At 28.0% G+C, this 26,525-nt stretch overlaps 1 protein-coding gene across 1 annotated transcript; it reads left to right on the forward strand.

Annotated features, from left to right (window-relative positions):
• Positions 1-25,829, forward strand: LOC142322139 (peptidyl-prolyl cis-trans isomerase-like). The gene is made up of 3 exons (XM_075360870.1): positions 1-254; positions 19,085-19,301; positions 25,112-25,829. Exons 1-3 carry the CDS (start codon positions 63-65, stop codon positions 25,318-25,320), a joined length of 618 nt encoding a protein of 205 aa, XP_075216985.1. The 5' UTR covers positions 1-62; the 3' UTR covers positions 25,321-25,829.
• Positions 25,830-26,525: the final 696 nt, after the last annotated feature.

The raw sequence follows: 26,525 nt of genomic DNA on the forward strand, positions 1-26,525 counted from the left end.
TTTTAATTATTTAGTTAAAACGTTTTACTGTACATTTATTGGTAATTACTTCCGATTGTAACATGGCCCTACCTGGTTTTATTCTCTGCCGCCAATTCCGCTCTCTCTCAGCGTTAGCAGAGCGTAGTAGGTGGCTGCAGTCGGGGTATTCGCAGTGGATTATTAGAGAATATTCTAAAAAGATGTCGGCACTTCCAAGAGTATATTTCGACATGTCGGCTAATGATCAGCATGTTGGAAGAATTGTGATGGAGGTATGTAGTGTTCTTTGGAGTAAAATCATAGAATTCTTTACTGAAGTCCTAATTGCCGGATGAAGCATGCCGATGAATGGAATGGCGTGGCCTTCACGATAGTGTTTTCTGTTCTTGCCCTGTTGATATTTCTCGATTAAGACACGTTTTAATTGATTAATCAGCAACTTTTAATTACAGATCGGATTTTTTCATCAAAAACTTTATTTTATGTAAAGCTAGCTTATTCCCAAATTCTTATGTGAATTGGTTTTGATGTTCGGGTCTGTCTAATTAAAGTTGAATAAGTTAAGCTGAATACTTGCGATTAGGGTAACCCATATTGTCCTTATGTTCGTTTAACTGCAATTGAAAATATATGTATATTAAGATAATGTGCATGTGTGAAGGTAAAGAACCCGTGATTGCTGAACTTTCGTAGTTAAGGTGTAAGATACAAACTATCTTACCTAACCCATGAATCAATCATTTACCTGCAGGGATGATGAAGCATTATCAGTAATTATATGCTTTTGGCAGTTCAATTCCACTTTGTATCTGTGTGATAATCCTTTATTTAATTTTTAATTAAATTTTAGTTCTAAAAGCTTTTCTGTTAAAATTTTTCTTATACCCCCCAAATTAAAAATAAAAGATTGTATTATTTCAGTAGAACTAGTATGAATGTTTCTTTGTATGTTTACATTATTGTTTGAGCTACTAGATAACAATACTGGAATATGCTGATTTGCTAAACAGATTAAAAATTATCATTTTTTTGGAGACATTTTCATATTGAATTTAATATTTATTTTAACTTTGAAGTGAATTTTATAATTATAAGAGTCTGTTACCAATTATTGTAATGCTGTTATGATATTTTCAATTTTATTTCTGACTTGTAAGAGGGATCTTTTTCAGTTCATTTAGAATTTATTGTGAGTAGGAGTTACTTTAATGGGCACTAAGATATTTTATCAAACCCCCCTCATTTTTCAATGCAACCACACCCAAAATTTGCCAACAAAAATGGCAATTCTTACTTAATCATTATGTATTATACAAATTATGAAAACTAAATTTGCAGGCTGTTAGAATGGGAAGGGAGATTATTTTTTATTTTATTCTTTAACTGTTTTAATTGTGCTTGTTGAGAAATAATTATGTTAATACAAATTTTATCAGCGTGAAGATTATTTATTTGATCCTTAAAAGATAACATTGTAAACCTAATAAAAAGTTAATTTTTTATTAAAAATGGTTAATAATTTTAACTTTTATAATTATAGGTAGAGTCAATTAGTTTTTTCTTATCAGTCTGTAATTTAATAGAATGTAAATGTACTATTTAAATTAGTATTAAGATTTTTATGAAAACTGTATTGTAACCGTTCAAGCCCATGTGATTTTGTGTAGAGTTGAGTTTAAATTGAATTTACTTAAGTCTAAACTGTATTAGCTTCACTTTTGCATTTGTATAATATAATAGCCTAGGATTTATTTTGTTTGTAGTTATAATTAAGTTTGCATGTAAGTGTGTAGGTTTGAATTACATCATAGCCTATTGTGATGAAAGTTTTATGTTATCTGTTTCTTGAAGGTCAATTGCAATTTGTTATAGTGCTAAATTTTGTGTTGACTGCTTAAATTGTTTTAACACTGGTTGTAGAATACTGTGTATATGTTTTCTCAAATTCATATGTATTAAGCTAAAAGATTACTGAGGTGTATTTTTTATTGTGCAATGTAAATTAAATTTACCCTCCTTTTCTTTTGTTTCCCTTTATTTTTAGTTTGTTAGCAAACTTTCATGCAGAGTAAGACAAAATGTTCACTTACAATTTATTAAGACTTAATAAGACATAAAATGTTTAATTTTATAATGGTTTTTGGGGGGGGGGGGGAATTTAACATATATTTTAGTATGTAATCTCAGTGTCCATGGTGTTAACTGGAACTAAAACAGAACTTTTTATAATATAAAGTATTTTCTTAAAATAGTTTACTAGGCTGTATTTATTTGCTGCTTCTGTAATAGTAAATGTATTGTCCTTTTTTCTTTTCATTAAAATATTTATTTATTAATCAGATTCAGCTGAACACTGTTTTTGTTTCTCTTTTTTATCTGTTAACTTTCCCATTTCATCGGTCTTTAACAGATTCATAAGATGTGTAGAAATTTACTTCTAAACTACTGTAAAGTTTATTTTCAGTTACAAGAATTTCATTGTCATTTATGAATAAATTTTTATAAAATAATAAACATTACAACTAAATTTACTGGAGATATGTTTTTATACAATATTTTTAAAGGTAGTTCAATTTAAATAGTAATAACAAAGGAAAGAAGAGATCATGATTTTCTATAATCTGGAAAAGGCCTGGAAGCATATTTCCAGGTATTTAGAAAGTTTGTAATGATTTTTATTATTTTATAGCAATACATCAATTCATCATGTCGATCTACAAATGGTAGTACATTTTTACTGCCATTTAAGTTATTAACCTAAAAATTTGCATCATTGAACATATTTCCATCTTTTATTTTATGTCAATTCTCACATGAAGCATATTTTAAGATATTCTTTTTCTGTAAAAGAATAAGTCCCTCTAAAACCTGTACAACCAAAAAAATATTTAAATCTTTTACACAGAACTAGTTAACCTAAACACTCATTATATACAAATAGAACATTTCATAAGCTATGTATTAAAAGTTGTAAAAGTGCTGTATTAGGTAATTCCATACAACTAGGGACTCGCCTCTGATTTTGATGAAACTTTGAATATACTCTATTTAGGATCCAATTTGTTCATTATAATTGAAATTATTCGTCAGAAATTCCTTTCACCTGAGTTACATTCCTCATAAGTTAAAAAGTACCTTTATCAAGAATTTTGTGATTCAACACTACAAGTATAATATACATTATTTTCGGACTAAATAATTTTGATTAAGTTTGATAATTAAGCTAAGATTGAGATTAGATTCACCTAAGACTATGTTAAATTAAGTTAAATGCAGTAACGGAGTAAATAACTTTATGTAAGTTAAATTTAGTTAGGTTTAGGCTAGGTAACTAATGATTCTGTTTACTGAACTTCATATATCAACATCACCTAATGTTTGCTTCATTTGCTAATTTGTAGGATTAACCTTAAATATTAAACTGCTGGCTGATTGTTAGAATGAGTCTATAATTGTACACATGTATTTTATGTCCAGAACTATATTTTTGTAAGTAAAGTACAAATGAAATTTTAAATCAGAAAATAAGATGCTATTTATTGGTAGAGTAACACGTAATTTATTCACAAATTTCTAAACCTGTAAATTATTGAAGAAAAAATTTTTTGTTGAATTTTTTTATCTCTGAATTGGAATTTATAAAAGGTTATGCAAAACATTATATGGTGTTGAAAGAAAAAAAATTTATTGTGTTTGCAGTTATAAAATTTCAAACAAATTAAATTCTTGTCAACAACTTGTCTGTACAAATAACTCTGTGAAACTGTATACAATGTGTAAACCAAGTTGCAGTTAGCTTACCTTCGTTTTCAAAGTTTCTAAGTTATATAAATAGGTTGATTACCGTTATTATATTATTTTAACTTAACTGGTTTAATTTATACTTGCTTTTTAATTTCTATTTTTACTCGAGGGTGAGTACTTGGATAATTTTTCATTTATTTCATTTGATAAATTCATTTTAATCTATTTAAAAACTTATGTAGACAGATAAACAAAAAGATCTGAAGAAAGTTATAACATATTCCACATTTGGATGAGAAATGCAGACAAAAGTCTGGATGGGTTTTCCGTCATTAATAATCTAATATTAATGTATGCTACATAGTTAATTATTGTTTCAACAATTTTACTACATAATATTGTAATTCAACTGAAGTATAAGCATAGTTTTGCTTAAGTATAGTCTCAACGAGGTTTGATATCAGGTTCTGTATCAGTCGTGTTAAAAAAAATTACATTTTTTTTTAATATTATGTCCTTGAGAGCTTTTATTTTCCTTTAAAAAATGTTTTATGTTCCATTTTTAGTTGCAATTGCAGGTTAGGTGAATGTTTTTCTTCCATTTGAGTTAATTTTATTAAGAGCCTCAGACAACTTAATATTTTTAAGTACTTGGCTGCTTCAAATCTTTTTTGAGACTTTCCTGTGTCTCATTCTTCATTTTTCTCTCTGCAATTTTCCTTTATAGGTGTACTGGTCTGTGGTGTGATGATCCAAGAAAATTAGTAATAAAATTAATATAGACAAATTAGAGGTAGCTGGGGTATGTTATGTATTATTGCAATCTCTAATTCAAAGAATCTGTAAAAGTTGATTGTAATATACAGTTAAAATGAAAAATGGATAGTTTACAGCACTCCTGAAGTATATGGTTTATCTACCAATCTTACCTTTTTAATAATTTTTTTTGTGTGTACACCTATATGCTTTTGTTTTATGAATTTTATTTATTTTCTTTGTGTACATATACATAAGAACTTAAGTTTTCGTGTTTCAGAATATTTTTCAAATTGTAGTTTAATAATATTGTTTTAATTAAAAAAAGAAAACAGATTCTGGGTAATTTTATTTATCTTTACATTAATCTTTTACACCTTATCTTACATTGTTGAATAAGTAATATTTTTGCAATAAAAATTATGTTATCTACACATGTTTATTAATATTTCCATCAACCTATATTTCTCTGACACTCATGAAATGTCTTGCTAATCAAGTAATTAATTAATGAGAGATTATTCATTGCCAAGTTGTATTACATTAATTTATAGTACATGTTTTTTCTATTCAGTATAAGAAATTATAAATTAAACCTGTTCCTATTTCACTGATTGTATAGAAATAATTCTTCCCCAAATGTCATAAAAATATTCATTGTAATAATTGCTTTCCTAACAGTAACTTCAGTTGAACTTGTTACACCTGTTAGCTGTTGGAAACATTTCTCAGTCTTCAGCAGTTCTAAATTCACCACTATTATATTAAATATAAGGTACTTACGTATAAACGCCACCGCAGCTACAGCTGCTGTTTAGGATATGTTGACTTCATGTACTGACAAATAATACGTATATCAAAATAACCTAACTAAATATAACCTACGCTCGCTTTGCTCGCTAACCTCTTATAATTAACATTAAATATGCATAATATATACAACTTATTAATAATATAACCTTAATGTTATAGCACCGAAAACCAATTAATGTTAATCCACTGAAATCCGATTGACTACTTTGTTTTTAAATAAAGCTGTAGCTGCTGTGGCGTTAATACGTAAGAGATTAGCGAGCGAAGCGAGCGTAGGTTATATTTAGTTAGGTTATTTTGATATATGTACAATTTGTCAGTATACGAAGTCAACATAACCTAAACAGCTGTAGCTTCGGTGGCGTTAATACATAAGTACCTAAATATAAATTAACAGGGCAACAGTTTTAACCTTTTGTTTATAAATTAATTTTATATTTTACACAAAGTCAGCATAATTCAAACTTGATAGACATTAGGTTATTTTTTTATAAAAAATTTAAGCACATTACTTATTTTTTAAACAGGCTGCTGTAGGAGGTTTAAAAGTTAGATTATAGTATATAGATTAGATTATACTATAAGGTAGGCCTAACAGATAGGTCTATAACCATAGTTAATATTTCGTTCATGTCTTTGACCTGACACTTTCATTTATGCACATCTCAATTTATACAATTTAGAGCCTGAAGTTAGTTAATTTTAATGCTTTGGTTGGTTATATGGACTAATTGAAATAATTTTCTTTAGCTTGTATAAAACAAAATTGCAAGACAAGACTAACATTTGCTTGTTAATTTGATCTATGTACATTAACTTAAGTATAGTTCGGTATACTAGGTTGCAGCATATTTAAAGTCAATGCTTTAGTTTCATCGTCAAATTGTTATAAATTTCATATTTTTAATATAATCTATATTAATTTTCGGGCTTTCAGTTGTGGTATGGCAAGATTATGGTAAAACCCATGTCTTTGCAAATAAGTTGATTTCGAAGACGAGAGTTCAAGTCCTAGTAAAGGCAGTTACTTTTGCATGTGTTTGAATACTAGATTCTGGATACCGGTGTTCTTTGATGGTTGGGTTTCAATTAACCACACATCCCAGTAATGGTTGACGTGAGACTGTAGAAGACAGTCATATATATTATACTCATACAGTCATTCATACATTCATACATACAGTCATACACTCATACATATTATCCTCATTCATCCTCTGAAGTAATACCTGATGGTGATTCCCGCAGGCTAAACAGAAAAAAGATTACGGTAAACTAAATAAAATTCATAAATTATTGATAATTTATGGCATTTAAGGACAAGTTGATTTAAATTAAATTTTAAAATATCATTATGATGCTCAGTTACAATATTTATCTACCTAAGACTGTACAACAGGGTTCTGTAAAACAGTGTTTTAGAAAAATTGTTAGTCTATATACATATAATTACAGTTCATTAGCTCATGCTTATACATTTTATTTTATGACTAAAACAAATAATTTTTTGAATAACATTAACAATTTAGCTTGCCTATTAAAATTGTTAAGTAGTAGCATCACTTAAGAGTTCATTAGAGGATCAATGCTTGTCTTCATAATGCTCAACAATGTCTTCCATATCATTCAGTGTAAGTGTGACATTGTCCCTGTCTTCTCATTGTAAATAGATTTAACCTGTGTAGTCAAATTTTTGTTTTGTTCTTATATAATTTTCAAAAAACCTGTTGCTATTTATCTGTTTGCTTATGCACTAGGATAGTTTCTTTACTCTTTTTTTTTAATACTCTAGCATCAATTTAAAAGTTTCTCAGGTTGCCTTTATATTTGGCTATTGATGCGATGAGCATTGTTTTTCTTTCAGGCATGAAGTTCATGCTGTAATATTTTTTGTTGACTATAGCTTCACTCATTTTGTTTTCACTTTCATTGTAATTTTGCTTCTTGCACAACGAATGTGTTAACAACAAACATATCTAATAAAAGTGATTATAATATAATGATAAAACATACATAGCCAATAGAAAATCAGCTCTCAGTACAGCCATTTGGAATATATTTTATAAAAATTATATCTTTAATTAAGTGCAGTTAGATTTGAGAAAACAATTTGTTTATGAAGATTAGCATACTCATAGTTCAACTGAATAAGAAAAATTAAATTACGGTAAATTGAAAAATCAAGGTATATACAACTAGCTTATCGAGGTGGTCTAGTGGTTAACTCGTCATTGCAAATCAGCGGATTTTGAAGTCAAGAGTTCTAAAGCTCAAATCCTGATAATTTTAAGTTACTTTTCAATTAATCACACATCTCAGGTATTGTACTTCAGACTGTACAAGACTCTATTTCACTTACATTTATACATATCATCCTCTGAAGTAATACCTTACTGTGGTTCCAGAGGCTTAACAGAAAAAGAGAGGATATATATGACTAAGATTGGCTGTATAGATGCAGCTGACTATAATAACAAAAAAAAATGTTACCAGCAAGCAACCACCTTTAAACTGAAATAGATTGATCAAAAATGTCATATTAATTGTTCTAAAAGTATTAAAATTTGAGTAACATTAAAATGAATTTAATGTTAAAAATTCATTATAGAGAACTAATATATGTGTAACTGATAAAGCTGGATGGATTGGATTATCTGGGTTTTTATAAAATTCTTATGCCGGATTGTTGTGCCTTAAGTTATTAGTTCATTTCAGTTAAATTTTTATTAGGAAGTTAGTGAATATTTCACTACTTTATGTAGTTATTTCTGTTTTATTCGATTAGATAGTGTTCTTAATCTCCTTGACCACTCTATTGATTAGTAAGTAAATGAATTATTCAAGTATAAAACTGAGTTGACCTAATAATAATTATAATGCTAAAAATTGAATTCAGATTTTATTATTGTGCTACTAATATGATTTTTTTTTAGTAGTTACAGAACATAATGCAGTTCAGTGACTTATACTGTGTGGAATGTTACAGATTTTGTGTGGGATGTGGTAGTGTTAGAGTAACCATTCTTTTCCTTTGTCAAGTTGCCAGATTGTATCTCTAGATTACTGTACTAATAGCAGTTAAGTTAAATCGTACTAAACAAAAATGCTACATTAATATATTAAAAAAATGTTTTTGAAATTTAGGATTCTTGCCATTTTAGATCGATTAATAAAGAATACTATACATAAATACTGTGTAAAGATTATATTCTTTTATTTGCTTTGGGATCATGTTTTTACATTGTTTTGAAAACAAATTAATTGTTCTGTGTATTAAAAATTTGTTTATTTATAGGATAATCTAAAAGTACAAAAGGATTTGTTTAATCAAATTTAAAGAATTACCAATTTCAAAAACTTATTGTAGTTTAATTTTTTTGGCATTTTAGCTATGAATAAATTAAAGAAATCTTAATTGGTGACCACTTACATTTCCATATTAGTAATATTATATAAGTAGTTTCTATATTAAAATTATTTCATGTAAGTGGGTTATGGAAGATTCTTTCTTAAATAAATTTCTGTTTGCTTTGGACTGAACTTCAATGTGGTTTATTTGTTTAATTATTAATGATATATCGATGATTCGATTTAGACTTTTCTGGAACATTGTTTATCTAGTCTTGAAAAGCTATTAGATTTGAGCATTAGAATTATTTTTTTAAATTTATTTTTTTTCCAGAGGTCTAAAATTACAAAAGCTTATTTCTTTTTGCGAGAAATAAACATTTAAAATAAACATTTTGTAATGAACTGGTGTTTGTTTTTTTTTCGGCAGTTTAATAATTGTGATTTATTTTTTTATTGATGGATAAAGATAGCTTATGAGTGTTAATTGGTTTTAATAGTTGTAATAGATACATTTTTTGTTTTTTAATAAATGAAGATGGCTTATAAGCTAAGTGTTAATCTTATCATTTAAAAACATTGGTTTCTTTATTGTGAAATCAAGTTCTCCCTTGGGTTTTCCTTTGAAAGATTGGCAGATTATTATAAATTTTTGGCTCTATTATAAAAGTACCGGCACTTACGTAGGCTGTTTTGATTACTAAAGGGTTTAATCAAGTTCTTTATGAAAAATAATAATTCACTGTTATTTGTTTGATATCTGCATGGTTATTTGTTAAGGTGACATTATTGAATCTGATATAGATATAAGGGAACATATTCTCTTCGTATTTTATTAAAGATAAATGCAACAGCATACATAAAAATCATATTGAAAATCCACAAATTCCTTTCAGTCTTGTAATAACCCTAATTTTATTAGATGATGTAAAATTTTAAGATTCACTTTTTATTTTTTCCATCAAATGTTTTTATCTCAGATTTTTATTAGCTTTGTTAATACTATAACAAACTTATATTTAGCGTTATAACTAAACTAACTGAATAATAATTAATGTATTTAATTTTTTTCATTGAGACTAATTTTTGTGATAATCTGTATATGTTATGTATTCTTCTTTGCTATTGATTGGTAAAACTATCGATGTTTCTTAATTTGGTGATTTTTAGAATACTATTTTATTCTACAATCTCTGCTGTGATGCGATTGCTTTTTTTCTATGTCATAATTCATATTAGATTTAATTTGCCATTGTTTAATTGACATATTTATTTACAGAGCTGTTTTTTATATAATTTAAAAATTTCAAGGTCTGTAATTAAAATTTATGTTAATAACTTAAGTGTAAGTTACTACCATAGATTTTATTTACAGATGTTATTGAAATATATCAGATAATAAGCCTGATAATAACCTGTACTGTACTTTTTTTCTCCCCTCTGTACTTTTTTTCTCCCCTCTGTACTTATGGGCTATTTGTTTTGTCCTTGTAGTAATTTGTCTATTTTTAAATTAATGATAAAAGACTGTGTTGATTGATTTCTCATCATTGATTTGTTTTGAGAAAAAATAAGAAATAGATTTTTTAATGTAAAAAAATATATATAAATTTCCAACAACCAAGGACAGTGGGAGAATACTGGCTGGCCTTAAGCAATTTACTAATAATACTGATATTACTTAATATACATGATGACATGCTGTGCTCAATCATAAAATTAACCTATAAAGAAGGCCAATTTAAAAGTTATTTCAAGCAAAACTGTTTTCTTTTAAAACCCGGCTATCAAACAATTAATTTTACCTTGTAATTAGAATAAGAATGTTCATATACTTAAGATAGTAACAGACATTTTATGTATTCTTGTTAAAGTTGTTTGAATAATGATATTAAATATTCTAACTTAAAAAAAATTAAATTAAAGTATTTAACATTTAAATATCAATTTAAAATGTTAAAACAGGCCTATGTTGCTTCTGTCAGTGAACTTAACTTTTTTTCTTGCACAAATATTAATGTAAAAAATATGATAAATAAAGTTTTAAGTCGATATCACAGAAAAAATTAATTGAATTATTATTCATAATGGTATTTTTTTAACTCCTTATCAGGTATCTGAATGCAACTTTTTCCCACTTCCTGGTTTTCATAATTTAGAGTAAATAAAAACAAAATTGTAAAAAACCGCTTTGCTCAGAATCTCTTACACAAAATGGCATTAGTATTTGCTGCCTGAAGTTTGGTTATACATTCACATTAACTAAAGTTAAAGGTTTGCTATAAAAAAAATTATTTTGTGCATATTTCTTATGTATTTCAATTACAATTAATAATATTTACCCTATACTATGTCGGAATATCCATAGTTCTATAATTTAGAACTATAACTGTTCTAAAATTATAATTATGTATTTTTTTGTTCTGTACTGTTATCATAAAGTTTAACCAAGAAATTATACAAATAATTGTTGAAATAAAAAGTACTGTAGTAATAAAATATACAGTTTTTGGTACTTTAATGTCCACATGTGCTCATATGCTTTTACATGGAAGTATACAATTGTAAAATGCAAAATATGTATTTTTCCTTAGAAAAATTGAATACTACAGAAAATGAATATATTATAATGATTATGTGAAAAGTGGACAATAACACTTTTCTATCTTGTTTTAAGAATGGCATAAGTAAGTATACAAATTATTTAATTTTACTGTTTGTTGTAAAAGCAAAATAAATCAATGATTTTGAAAGTCTACTGCCCCTCCCTGAGTAGCATACTTCAGTACAATATTCCTGTATACCAATGTTTGTTATTCCCATTACTTTTATCTAGTGTAATTCTTTGCAGTATATTAATCCTTATTTTAGTTTAGCATCTTCAAGTTTATTCTGATTGTAACCAGTAATGTTATTGTATTGTTTTGTTCCCTTCATACTTAGATTGTATTTATGGTTTCAATTTTACCGTAGTTCAAATATCAGAAAGAAAGTTTTCATTGCCCTTTTTTTTATCTTTGTCAAACCAGGCTTTGTGTTATTGCAGATAATCTGTTTTCACCAAATTAAGGATTAGTAAGTTTTGGGTAGATGTTTTTATTTTTTGAAGTTTTTAATCAATTTTGCCTTAATTTTTTTTGTTTCTTTTATTTCATAAAAGAAGTTATTTTTCAATACTTTTCTCTTTTTAACTGTCAGTTCAAATTTATTAGCAGTTTTATCATTAAATTTTGATTATAAGATATTACTGTTGTGAAAATTTTTTTGATGTGTTATGAGCTGGAATTGAGAAAACGTTTTTACAACTTCTTACTGCCAAAGTGGTTGAACTATTTTGATATTTCGTGAAGGTAAAAAGGTACAAAAGTTAGTTTTCTATATGGTAATGTCATTTTTATTAAAATTACTGTATTTTAATTGTTGAAAATTATTAGAATTTATGCTTACATAAAGTAAAAAAGTATATAGAATATTTGTACATAAACTATATATATATTTCTTACTTATATGAATAGCTATATATTTCTTAGTTATGGAATAGTATAGATAACAGGCTTGATATTGGTATATGGATTGTTAAAAACTGTTACATTAATTCATATGATAACTACTTTTTACAAAATAATTTAAACTCAAATTTGTATTTTCTTATCCAAACTTATTCTGCCGAGTTATCTTGTTAAAGGTTTTTTTTATATATAATGAAACTTAAAAGAAACCATCTTACTTTTTATTTATTATTTTTATGTCTTCAGTCATGTGACTGGTTTGATGCAGATCTCCAAGATTCCCCATCTAGTGTTAGTAGTTTCATTTCTGTATACCCCCCCTACATCCCTAACAATTTGTTTTACATATTCCAAACTTTGTATGCCTGCACAATTTTTTCCTTCTACCTGTCCCTCTAATATTAAAGTGACTATTCCAGGATGTCTTAATATGTGGCCTATAAGTCTGTCTCTTCTTTTAACTATATTTTTCCAAATGCTTTCTTCATCAATTTGCCGCAACCTTCATTTGTCACTTTATCCACCCATCTGATTTTTAACATTCTCCTATAGCACCACATTTCAAAAGCTTCTAATCTTTTCTTCTCAGATACTCCGATCGTCCAAGTTTCACTTCCATATAAAGCGATACTCCAAACATACACTTTCAAAAATCTTTTCCTGACATTTAAATTAATTTTTGATGTAAACAAATTATATTTCTTACTGAAGTCTCGTTTAGCTTGTGCTATTCGGCATTTTATATCGCTCCTGCTTCGTCCATCTTTAGTAATTCTACTTCCCAAATAACAAAATTCTTCTACCTCCATAATCTTCTCTCTTCCTATATTCACATTCAGTGGTCCATCTTCGTTATTTCTACTACATTTCATTACTTTTCTTTTGTTCTTGTTTATTTTCATGCGGTAGTTCTAGTGTAGGTCTTCATCCATGCCGTTCATTGTTCCTTCTAAATCCTTTTTACTCTCGGCTAGAATTACTATATAATCAGCAAATCGTAGCATCTTTATCTTTTCACCTTGTACTGGTACTCTGGATCTAAGTTGTTCATTAACTTCATTAACTGCTAGTTCCATGTAAAGATTAAAAAGTAATGGGAATAGGGAACATCTTTGTCAGACTCCCTTTCTTATTACGGCTTCTTTCTTATGTTCTTCAATTATCGGTGTTGCTGTTTGGCTTCTGTAAATATTAGCAATCATTCTTCTATCTCTGTATTTGAACCCTAATTTTTTAAAATGCTAGGTCCATAAATGCCAAGTATGTTGGTTTGTTTTTCTTTAATCTTCCTTCTACTATTAATCTGAGGCCAAAATTGCTTCCCTTGTCCCCATACTTTTTCTGAAACCAAATTGGTCTTTTCCTAACACTTCTTCCACTCCTCTCAATTCTTCTGTACAGAATTCTAGCTAAAATTTTTTGATGCATGGCTAGTTAAGCTAATTCTGTATTCTTCACATTTATCTGCTCCTGCTTTCTTTAGTATCATGACTATAACTCTTTTTGAAGTCTGACAGAACTTCCCCTTTTTCATAAATATTACATGCCAGTTTGTAAAATTGTATCAGTCGTTTCCTCATCTGCACTGCGCAGTAACTCTACAGGTGTTCCGTCTATTCCAGGAGCCTTCCGACATTCAAATCTTTTAATTCTCTCTTAATTTCAGATCTCAGGATTGTTTTTCCCCTTTCATCCCCTTCGACTTCCTCTATAACTGTTTAATTCATTTCCTCCCTATAACGCTTCAATATATTCTGCCCACCTATTGACTTTGCCTTTCGTATTGTAAATCTTTGTTTACAATCTTTGTTTAACACATTACTAGATTTTAATTTATGTATCCCAAAATTTTTCTTAACTTTCCTGTATACTCCATCTATCTTACCAATGTTCATTTCTCTTTCCACTTCTGAACAATTTAATTTAATCCATTCTTCTTTCGCTAGTTTGACTTCCTGTTTATAGTATTTCTTAATTGTCAATAGTTCCTTTACTTTCTTCATCACTAGCATTCTTATATTTTCTACGTTCATCCATCAGCTGCAACATATCGTCTGAAATCGTAGGTTTTCTACCAGTTCTCTTTGTTCCACCTAAGTTCGCTTATGCTGATTTAAGAATTTCCTTTTAACATTCTCCCATCTTCTTGTACATTTTCTACTTTATCTTTTTTACGCAGACCTCTAGCGATGTTCTCAAAAATCTTTTTTACCTCCTCTTCAACAAGCTTCTCTGAATTCCACCGATTCATCTGAAACCTTTTCTTCAGGTTTTTAAACCCCAATCTACATTTCATTATCACCAAATTATGGTCGCTATCAGTATCAGCTTCAGGGTAAGTTTGGCAGTCAACGAGTTGATTTCTAAATCTTGGCTTAAACATGATACCTTGCAGTATCGCCTGGATTTTCCATGTGTATATTCTTCTACTATGATTTTTAAATTGGGTATTGGCAATTACTAAATTATAATTTGTGCAAAACTCAGTCCCCTCTTCCATTCCTTTTACCCAGCCTGTATTTACCCACTATATTTCCTTCCTTGCCTTTTCCAATGCTTGCATTCCAATCTATTTCCTTCCTTGCCTTTTCCAATGCTTGCATTCCAATCTCCAACTATTATTAAATTTTCATCTCCTTTTATGTGTTTTAATTGCTTCGTCAATTTCTTTGTATACTACCCCATCATCATCATGGGTGGTTGTAGGCATATAGACGTTAACAATCGTCGGTTTAGGTTTCGATTTTATCCTTATTACAATGATTCTATTGCTATGCATTTTGAAATAATCTACTCTCTTCCCTATCTTCTTGTTCATTATGAAACTTACTCCTGCCTGCCCATTATTTGAAGCTGAGTTAATTATTCTAAAATCACCTGACCAAAAGTCGTTTTCCTCTTCCACCGAATCTTGCAAATTCCTACTACATCTACATTTATCTTATCCATTTCCCTCTTTAAATTTTTTAACTTACCAACCTTTTTTAGACTTCTAACATTCCACGCTTAGACTCATAGAATATTATTTTTTAAATTCCCCCTTCCGTAGTAGTCCCCACCCGGAGATCCAAACAAGGACTAGTTTATCCAGAATATTTTACCAAGGAAGGCGCCTCCATCATTGCTATATAACAATGCAGAATTTTCTTCGAAAAAAGGCAGCTGTAGTTTTCCATTTCTTTGAGCTGTGTAGTATTCAGAGGACTGAGTGATGTTGATATGGCCGTTTAAGTCGTCCTGACGTACGCTCTTAACAACTTCTGAAAGAGCTGCTGCTGCCCTCCTTCAGGAATCATTCCTTAGTCTGGCTCTCAACAGATACCTCTCTGATATGGTTGTATCTTTGGTCCAGCTACTCTGTATCACTGAGCACTCAAGCTCCCTCACCAACGGCAAGGTCTCATGATTCATAGAGGGAGACTTTTATCTTATAAATATTAATTACAGTAAACTATAAAATATTAAAAAGTAGTTATTGTTAAATTATGTTATGTGATTTGTTTGTTTAGAATTTACAAATTATTTCATATTCAGTGTAGTAAATAAACTAAAGTAATTTGTGTGCTTGTTACAGTTTTGATTTTTTTGTAATGTTATCTTCTCTGGTGTCACATCCTCCAGTGAAATTTTATTGCACGTTGCTTATTTCTATTTTTTAGAATTTAGGGGCATGTTTTGTAGTTGTTTTTGTTAATTGGAGACAGTTTACAAAGCTTAGTAATATCTTCAAGCATTTCCAAAAACTATTGTAGTTTTAGTATCTTAATTACCTATTTGCTGATGTTTGAAAACTAAAGGGGCACTTTTTTTCTAGTGGTATTTGTATTTGAATTAATTTGCTTATTTCCTGTGCTTTGTTGTGAATTAATGTATTTTTAAAACATAGAGTTGTACTTAGCTAATCTCAGTTATTGCATTTTAAGAGCATTGTGATGTGCAAAACAGCTATTACTTGAACATCGGGCCAATCTAAAATATATGTTACAATACTGTTTGGAAACTTAATCACAAAATGAAAAAACTAAATCTATTAACATAGTAAGAAAAATATATAAAATTACATGTTAAAGGCTCATTTTTATCAGACAAATGCTTATAATACAGAAAAATTAAGTATTCCATTTTCAACTATTTGAAAAAGGAATAGTTTATAACCTGTTTACATAATAACACTATTAATTATTTTTACAATTTGAGAAAATATAGTTAAATTATGTAAACAGCTTACTATTAAAGAATCAAAATTATTTACAAATTTTTAATTATCAGTTTATATTTTCAGTATTTTAAAATTGTTGGAAAATGTGCTTGTCGGTCTTTAGTGATGTAAAAGAATGTAATACAACCAAAAATACTTAAAAATAAGAATATCTCATTTCAACTGTTTAATGCTGGGTTTGACCTATGTTGCAAATATGATTGTGGTATTAAAGTACTTTTAATTACATTGATAAATGCTGCAAATTCAAATGGAAATGTATGTTATTATTATTAGAATGTTAAAAAATTCTGCTCAGTTTCCCATAAAAGTTGCTAGAGTACCTGAATTAAAGATGAAACTTTGTAAAGGACAAATAAAAACTGGTCTTGAAAAAAATCAAAGTTAAAAATAGAATTTCAAATTGGATCTGTGATCTCTTGAATTCTGCCAATAGTGAGTTGTAACAGACTGTATATGTTTATGCATGTCTTTATATATGTTTTTATGTGAAAGATCAGGTGAAAATATTCTAAAAGGTACCGGTGAAAATGGTAAGTGATGTAAATTTAGCCTGCCCATGTTTATTAAACTAAATCGACATTGTTTAACAGTACTGTTTTAACAGCTGAAATGAGATTTTCTTATAATTTTTTTTATTTCATAAAAGAAAAGATTGTATAATTTAGTAGGAATATTTTATCAGTGAAAATATACTTGTAAATTGTTTATTTGTGTGGGGGTTTGTTCCTGGCCCATTATGTAGTTAAAGTAGTCAAGTGCCCTTCAAGTGCAAGGTTTAGACGGCATAATCATGCAGTAATATCGCATACATAATTACTATCAGTTGTGAAGATTTTTTTTGAAGACTCACAGTTATCCTTTAGACGGCTTTTATTTTACTAGTGCCCTTTGTATAACCTCTGGATCGAAAAAGGATCTCAGACAAGCCCATTCCCAATTCTGGTAAGTAAAATTAAAGTATTAAAGCTGCAGCCTCAAAGAACCACCAATGTACAATTTTGTCCATTTGGAACAAACAGTTTCATACGAACAAAGGTTACAATAGTAAGAAATTTAAAGATTACATAGAGTAAAGTTTTAATAAATTTTTAGATGCGTTTGAGTATCTTTAGAGTGCATGTATCTTTTGAAAAAGATTATACCTTCTAATTAATTGCCTTATGATTATAAAAATTGACTGGGTGGTATAATGCAAATTGATTTTTTATTATTACAGCAAGCTATTCCTTAAGATTGTTGTAAATTACTAAATTTAAAATTACCCTGCAATATGCCAATTGCACATAGTAGAAGGAGTGATAGTGAAAAACTAGCTCAAAACAAGACTGCTATGTGGTATTATATTAGTATTCTAAAGAAATCATTGTTCATTTTAAAAAGGTGTAGGTGTGCTTCCTACCTTGTACATGTTTGCAGTTAAGTAATGAGAATGTGCACAGCCTATATATTAATTTTAAATGTTGTGCTCTTATTATTGCCAAATTAATTTCTAAATTAATATCTGTATAATAGTTATTTAATTTTTGTGATTTGTTTATACTGGTTTTATCCTTCTGGACCAAACATTTTTCAATATTTCAATTACATTGTTTTGAACTTGAATGTTTCATTTTTATATGTAGAAGTAGTAATATAGTATTGTTTGTGATATTAAGTACAGGAAAAGCTGTAATTAATGATAGATTAACACATTTAAATAACCAAATGCATGAGTCATTGCAGATAATAAAGAAAGTGTTTTTTTTTAAACTTTTTTAATGGAAGTTTTTATTTCCTCATAAAATCTTTCTTTAACATATTTAGTTAATTTCAGGCATAGCTGCATTAATAGTTAAAATTTTAAAGCCACGATAAGATTTAAGGATTTTCTAATTCATTTTGTATGTTTTTCTTTTACTTAATTAGTGAAATGTGATTTAAATCCGTAATAATTAAATCTATTTCTTGATTTTGCCATTTAGTGTTATTGATTAATATTTACTCAGCGAGATGAAAATTTGATGACTAAAATGTATAAGTTATAACAGAACTGAAGTGTATGTAGTAGAATTTTTTTTATTAAGTATAAACCAGACCTGATGTAGAATATAGTGTGAATAATATAATTTGTAATGAGGCTTAAAGAACTACCAAATTTCTATGTCTGATTATTAAACTGATGATATAAATAACAAGAATGTACATAAGTCTACAGAATGAAGGAATTTATTTAAATATTACTATTATTCAATCCGTTGGAGTAGAATTGAATGTTTTGATAAAGTAAAAGTCAATGAATGTTTGAATTTTCACAAATTTTAATATTTTATAGTTCCATATACATTTTCTGTTAATGTGACTTATAAATTTTGTCTTCCCATGAACACTTTTAAATCAGTTATTAATGGGCTTTTTCATTCTTTTTCTTTAATGTGGATGTTTCAGATATTAGTAAACTGTTACATGCACTAAACTAGTACTAATCAGCCCTCCTGTACTACATCTGTGTAACATTTCTTTTTATGAGTGCAATAAATAGCTAATGTATTTTGAAGCTGTTTTACTTATTTTGTTTCATGTTATAATTATCACGTTTTGTTCTAGCTGAAACAACAGAAAATCCATGTTAGTGTGTGTTTTTAAATAGTCATATGTGTGTACGATTTAAATTTGTCTTGTGCCTCTTTTTTTCTTTTTTTTAAAAAATAAATTCAAATACATGTGTTCACAGCTGAGGAGTGATGTAGTACCGAAGACAGCTGAAAACTTCCGTGCTTTGTGCACAGGGGAGAAGGGTTTTGGGTACAAGGGGTGTATTTTCCATCGAATCATCCCTAATTTCATGTGTCAAGGAGGTGATTTTACCAAACATAATGGTACTGGAGGCAAATCCATTTATGGCAATAAATTTGAGGATGAAAATTTTGTTCTGAAGCATACTGGACCAGGTAAATTTTAGACTTTTGATTAAGTAATTAATAGTAATAAATGGATGGTTAAAAATTTCTAGAGTATACCTTATAAATTATAAATGCAATAAAATCACTACTTTTAAACAGATTGTATCTGAGAACAAAATTTACTAACTCATTCTTTCAGGTGATGGCAACTACGTCTTAATGCTAAAAGCTGTGATATTTTGTATTTCACTCTGTTGAAACCAGTTTTACATGCTACTTACGTGCTACTTTTTGCACTTAGGTATTTACGGCAGGAGTTACTTGTTTAGTGTAATGGTTATTTACAGGGTACTATTTATTTATAGCAAACTATATAAAGCTTTCTGAAATTGAATGAGTTTTTTATTTTAACTTTAATTTCTGTATGTGGACTGTTACAAATAGTTTATTTTATGAAAATTATAAAACAAAATTTATTTTTGTTACTATAAAATGCCTATTACAAAAGACTTCTTCAGAATTTACAAATATTTTATAAATCTATACCACAATTATGGTTTACTGCATGGATATTTTTAACTAATTAAAACTTTTTAGACAGAATTATTTTTGAAAAAGTCTTTTTTTGAAAATGGAGTCAAGTGAGTTCATATTTATCTAATTTTCAGTTTCTTCCCATGCATAGAAGTTAGCGAGTGGTTACAAAGATTTAAAAACATTCATAAGAAAGATATAAAATAGTCTTCCATAAAATATATATTCTTCTCAGTTTCTGTTTAAAATTGTTTATATAGTACTTTAAAATTTAGATAACATTTAAACTATCGACCAGAAAAGTTGTATTTTTGATTGCTGATTTGCTGTAGGAAAGTGTAGTAACAGAACTTGTTTATCAACTGCAGTATGAGTACATTAGTCATGAAATTTGTGTAAAGTAGTTTTTCTACATTTTTTGTGATATCCACAAATTTTTTTATAGGGTATTATGGTACTGTATGCAGATTATTTTTAATCATAGTGTTATAAATTACATCTTAGTGTCATTTTTGTTTTCTTTATTTTGCTAACACCAAATATTCTTAATTAACCCAGCATATACACTGGGTTTTTGACAGCTGAGAGAATGATTTTATTCTGATTTTTATAATTCTCATTTTGTGTATAAGTAAAGTTTAAAATGAAATTTAATGGTGGCATGAAAAATAATAAATTTCCTAAAGCATTGTGAGTTCCTCAACCTTATACTTACTTGATGCTTTTATTCAAGCAAATATTTCAGTATTTAGTATTGTAGAGATTTATAGTTTAATTTTCTTCTCTGTAACTAAGAAGTTAATCTACTTATGTAGTGTGATGTTTTATCTATTATAAATAAAAAAATTTTCCCCATTTATGTAATAAATCTTTCTTATCAGTTCAGTTGATATTTAGAGATTAATTAATAATTAATTTAAAGTGCATTCATCAGTTAATAAATTATTATTGTGAATTATTCTATCATATTGGTTTTAAATCTTGTAAGAATTATTTTCTTAAATTGAGAAAATATACTGTATTGTTGCAATTTAGATCTGTATTCTTGAATTTTTAATTGAGAATTTATTATAACAGTTAATTATTATTTAACCCTTTAAACAGCAACAATATTTGTGTTACAGAATACATAATTTTTTGTAGTTTTCGTATGCTAGGAAAAAAGTAATTTTGTTTTACTAACAAGTAGCTTGAACTATAATTTTTGAGTGATTTTTTTGTGGATTTTTTATTTTATTGATGTTTTTTCTGTAGTCGATAATTTAAACTTGAAGTTATTTTAACAAAAAAAAAAATAAAAAAAACATAAAAATTACAACTGCCACTGAATTTGATTTAAAAGTTTTCTTAGAAATGAAAACCTGTGATATCAATGCAATAGAATAATTCAAAGTTTCAAGAATGAACAACAGAATATTTCAAGAAACTTGTTAGTTGGTAGCAGTTGTAATTGCTGAAGCTAACTGCTTTGAAGGAAATATATTGCAAGACATTCTATATATACATTTATATTTATTTAAGAGGATTCCATGGATTTAAAGCTACCTTGTGTATAATAGATAAATGGATTGTGCTTGTTTTTCCATCCGTCATGTCATTTGTTTTTGTTCTGTTTGTGGATTCTTTTCCTTCCTCTTGATAAGTAAAGGAATCTCTGCTCTTAATTGTCCAATTCTTAGTTATATTGTCACACATATATGGAAATACTTTGAGTTTCTGAATGCATGCTGTTTTCAAACTATAATCTATGACGTTCCGTCTTCGAAGTATAATCTGTGAGTTTCTTGTCGGTTATTGCAGAAATATGAGTTGTGCTAAATTAATGGACACTATGCTTGTTGAGTTTGTGGAACAGTGTTGCAGAACAAAATTATATTTGTAAAATGTTTTTAATTCTTGTATCATTGTACAGAATGCATAAACTAAGAAGATGACCAAATATTATTTTTTCAGTTACATAAGGAATTGTCTATCTGTTAGTATCAGAAATCAGAGAAAACTGATTTTTAATGTTTAAAGTTTTAAAAATTAAAATAAAAATCAAGTTAGTAAACAGTAGTGAACAAAATAATATACCTGCACAATCTCCTCTAAGACTTACATTCTGTTTTAGTATAGAGTAAATCTATCAGAAGGCTTGGAAGTCAGAGTAGTAGTGTGTAAACATATTAATGCTAGTTGTCTATTTTACCGATGCAATATTTAAGAGGGTAGTTTGTTTTTGATTTAATTGGTAAAATATTCTGTGCTAAGAAATACATGTAGCAACACACTAGAAGTTTTAAGATATTTTTGTTAGTTTAATGCTAGTTTTTGTTTTAATAAGATTAATTCAAAATATATCAGTTAGAGAAACTTGACTTGGGTTTTAAAGAATTACAAAATTGATTTTGCATATTTTTTGTCATGAGAATCAATACAGACATAGCATTAAAAATAAGTACAAAGAGTAAGACTAAAGATAATCATACTGCATTCTGTTAGCTTATAAAGGAGAATAAAGAAAGATTGCAATTGTGTGAGTGAGTTCATCATGATTCTGCTGAGTGACATCCCATGTATCAGTGCTGATTCATAGTGTGGCAATATCTATATACAACACTATAATCACTACTCATATTAGTCATTGTATAAATTAGTCATATAAGTCTATGACTTATATGACTAATTGACTTATATGACTAAGTCTATGATTAGTCTTGTAATCTAATATATATAATTTTCTATCTTCTCAGTTCTATTAAAACATTTGATCTTTTCCTATGATCACTCTTTTGTTCTCATGTTAAATTTTTTTGTTTCTGTTATTTATTTATTTAGTTACTGTAATGTTATTTGTAGTTGATATAATGCAATTTTTTTTAAAGTTTTTTGGAACTTGAGTAGTGTATTCCTAGATTTATGTCTGTATGACTTGAGTTACCGTTAATTTTACACCATGTCTGATACAGATTCAGCTTATAATAGTGCATAATTAGTGATATCCCCTCTGAAAAAAGGCTGTGAAAAAAGCTCTTAAGTTCTGTGGTAAAACACATTTTAAGTTCTTACAAAAGCAAATTGCACAGTAATCCAACAGCATTGATTTTGGATGTCATTAATAAAACAGCTAACATAAGTGGAAGTTGTGCTGCTTCTGTGTACAGTGTGATTTGCAAGAATAACTTTACTAATGAATTATGGTCTTATAAGAAAACAAAATCCCAGAGGTCAATTGAAGAAAAAATTTTGATAAAAAATATGATATGTACAAAGTACATGGATTTTATTTTTGAAACCAACTGTTGATAATAGACGAAGTGTTAACGAGTGGTAAATGACAATAATGGTCCATCAGATTTCAGAAGAACAAAATTTTATCAATTATGAAATAATGTGAATGTTAAATACAAAAAATCTGATGTGGACACCATCACATGACTTCCTTGTACGCACGCCTGTTACATACACATTTTTTAAAATGAAAAGTATGTATATTTCATTAATAACTTCTGATATTTTTTAATTTTTTTTATTCTAAAAATTTTTTTACAATCATTTGTTGTTAATAATTATTAATAAATCAGTATATTTAAATTTAAAAAAAAAAAGTTAAAAAAAGGAGTTGAAGCCGATTCGAATCGATGTGCCTTCCCTTTTAAGATCCAATATTTCATTAATTAAAATTTTATTTGGCTATAACATGGAACCAGTGAAAATAAGTACCACTTATGATATATCACTGAAAAAGTCTCTATGAGAACTTATTACTGCTGTTAAGAAACAAATCTAAAATTCAAATTTTTTTGGATTTTGGGCTTTTTTGGACACTTATGGTTCAGTTGATTGCAATCAAAAGGAGAGGTGCACACAACTAGATGTTACAGCAGTCCTAAAAATAAAAAATTTCAACATCCTATTTGTTTGATAAATGTTTAGGGATGTGTTTCCTCTTCTGGAAGACGTTTGTTGTCTTAGACAATGCATCTTATTCATTAAAGCTGAAAAAATTCCTGTCTTGTCTTGGAAAATATAGATATCAAAATGTTGTTTAGTTCAAAAGGAGTGATTTTTGAATAGGATAAACTTTAGGTCCAATTATTGCAAAGGGTTTCACATAATAGAAGTAATTTTAATGTGTGTAAAACTGAGTTAGAAAAATCTAATTGTAAAACTGTGTTTAGATTACCTCCCTATCATTGTGAACTTGACCAAATTGAATTAATTTGGGGAGAAATGACAAGTCATGTAATGACAGACAATACTACTTTTAAAATATCTGATGTTAAAAATTTATGCTTAAAAGCCATTGATAAAACAGGCCAGGTGGAATGGAAAATTGTATAAAACATGTAATGGATACTGTTGAACCTAATTATTGGGAATTGCGTAATATAATAAAAAACAAAATTGAGATTTTCATTGTATTTCTTAATACAAACAGCACTACAGATTTCCTGCAATCAGATGATGAAAATTGAATTGAATTTATTACTTATTATCGTAGAAATTTAATCTAAAATGTTAGTGAACTTTTACTGTTAGTGGAGGATTGACAATTTCATAACTGAAAAACTCAAAGAAACTTGTTTTAATATATTTAAGTTTAAAATATATTTTATATATATATAAATGTAATTTTTGTAAAATATAATAGTGCGTGGTTACTGAATATTAACGTTGCATAGTTTCTTGTATATGCATCAGGATTTGCAGGAGATGTTTATGAATCACCTGCCTAAACACTGGCATGCGCAGTCTGTTTACTTGAACTATATAAGCTAACTGAATTAGGTATAGGCTTGCTAAATTATCTAATAATATTTTTATACATACTAAGTCCCAATTTTCTGATAAGTTTCTGGCTTCAGTTTATATATATTTAATTCTTCCTACTAGTAATTATATTGCCTTTAATACTAGTGACTCAGTTTTATAAGATTATTCTGGTTACTTCAGTTTTTTCAAAATATTAAATTTGACCAAGTGATTAATAGATTTTTTCGAGATTTTATTGATTAGTAAATAACTTTAATTAAAGAGAAAATTCTGTAAAATCCAAATATTACTCAGTAAATTTTGTGTATCTCTTGTTTTATTGATAAGATTATTTTCTTTGTTAGATTATTTTATTAAATTATGTATTTAGAGTATGCATGTACTTGTTAGATATAGTTTCTTAAATTATTGTGTGCAATTGTACGTTTACAAGCAGAATCTATTTCAGTTAAGAGTATTGAAAGGTTTAAATTATTGATACCTGTTTAAAAAATATATATATATATAAAAGGTAGAAGAAACATAAAAAATTATTTATTGTTCATTAAATTTTATTTTTATTTCAGGTGTTTTATCGATGGCTAATGCTGGACCAAATACTAATGGAAGTCAGTTTTTTATAACGACTGTAAAAACCAGCTGGCTTGATAACAGGCACGTTGTGTTTGGTATTGTTGTTGAGGGCATGGATGTCGTTAAGAAATTAGAGTCTTACGGGTCTCAGAGTGGAAAGACCTCGGCAAAGATTTCTATTGGGGACTGTGGTCAATTATAAACATCATAAGTGAAGAAACAAACCTTGTGTAACATGATCTGCTATTTCTTATTCCATTCCATTTAATTTTTGTATTTGTATTAATGAATTTATAGATTTATTACAATTATTGTAGTTTTCTGGTAAATTGTCTGTCAAATAAACCATAAATTTAGATATAATTATTCATACTATTTAATATATATAGTAAAAAGAACAGATTGCCAAATTTTTTCATGAACATTTGCATTTATAATTTATACAGATTAAAATACAAGGTTAGTTTTTCACTATTATTACTAATAGAGTTTACAATGTTGATTCATTTTGTGTAATACTATTGATAAATACATAATTATATAGTGTGCTGTTCTTGTATGGCGAAGATTATCTTTTTACTTTTTATTACAGAATCATTTTGTTTTGAAAAGATTTAGCCTGCAGGGATATTTTAACAAATGCTCATTCCTGCTAACAGACTAACTTCATTTTTGTATTTCATTTTTAGGAAATAAATGTTTTTCTTTGAATTGAGAAGTGTGTTTGTTTTCCCTGTTAAAAATCATAAATCCTGTGAAGCCTAGCTTAAAATGAAACTTTCAGGACATACTGGAGTATGTCCTGAAAGTCAGTCAGAGATGCCAGTCAAACTGTATGACTGGCATCTCATTTTATGATAGCAGTCTTAGTATTTTTTTAAACTATAAATGCACTGGAATCTGTTAATCCAAGAAAAGAAAGGAAAGAGAAAAAGAATCAACCCACAGAGGAGATTGATTTTCTCTGCCATGATAGTTCATTATATATTATATAATAGTTCATTATATTATATAATGTACTACATCAGTTCATTATAACAAGTAGTCTGCCATAATGTTTGGTTGTGTTCACTAATTCTGTGTGTTATAAAGCATGTATCCCAAGTAATACTTTAGTTCTATATTAGTGAATTAGTGTGTTTATCAGTAGGAATTGAGCTCAGCCATAGTGAAACCTGGTTCTTTAAGTATAAAAATCTGTTGTAAAGATACCACTTCCCAGAAAAACAACCAGTCAGCAAATACTGGATAGTGTATTCTCACCAAGACGAACCCAGATGGGGTGATATACACTGATGGATCGAAACAAGACGATATTGGTTGTGCTTTTGTTGTCAATGAAATAACTTATATGCTCTAAATATCATTAACCCTAAATATAGAAACCTTATTTGCAGTGACTCGTGT

The sequence above is a fragment of the Lycorma delicatula genome, chromosome 3, assembly GCF_047948215.1.
Source record: "Lycorma delicatula isolate Av1 chromosome 3, ASM4794821v1, whole genome shotgun sequence".
Classification (NCBI taxonomy): Eukaryota; Metazoa; Arthropoda; class Insecta; order Hemiptera; family Fulgoridae; genus Lycorma; species Lycorma delicatula.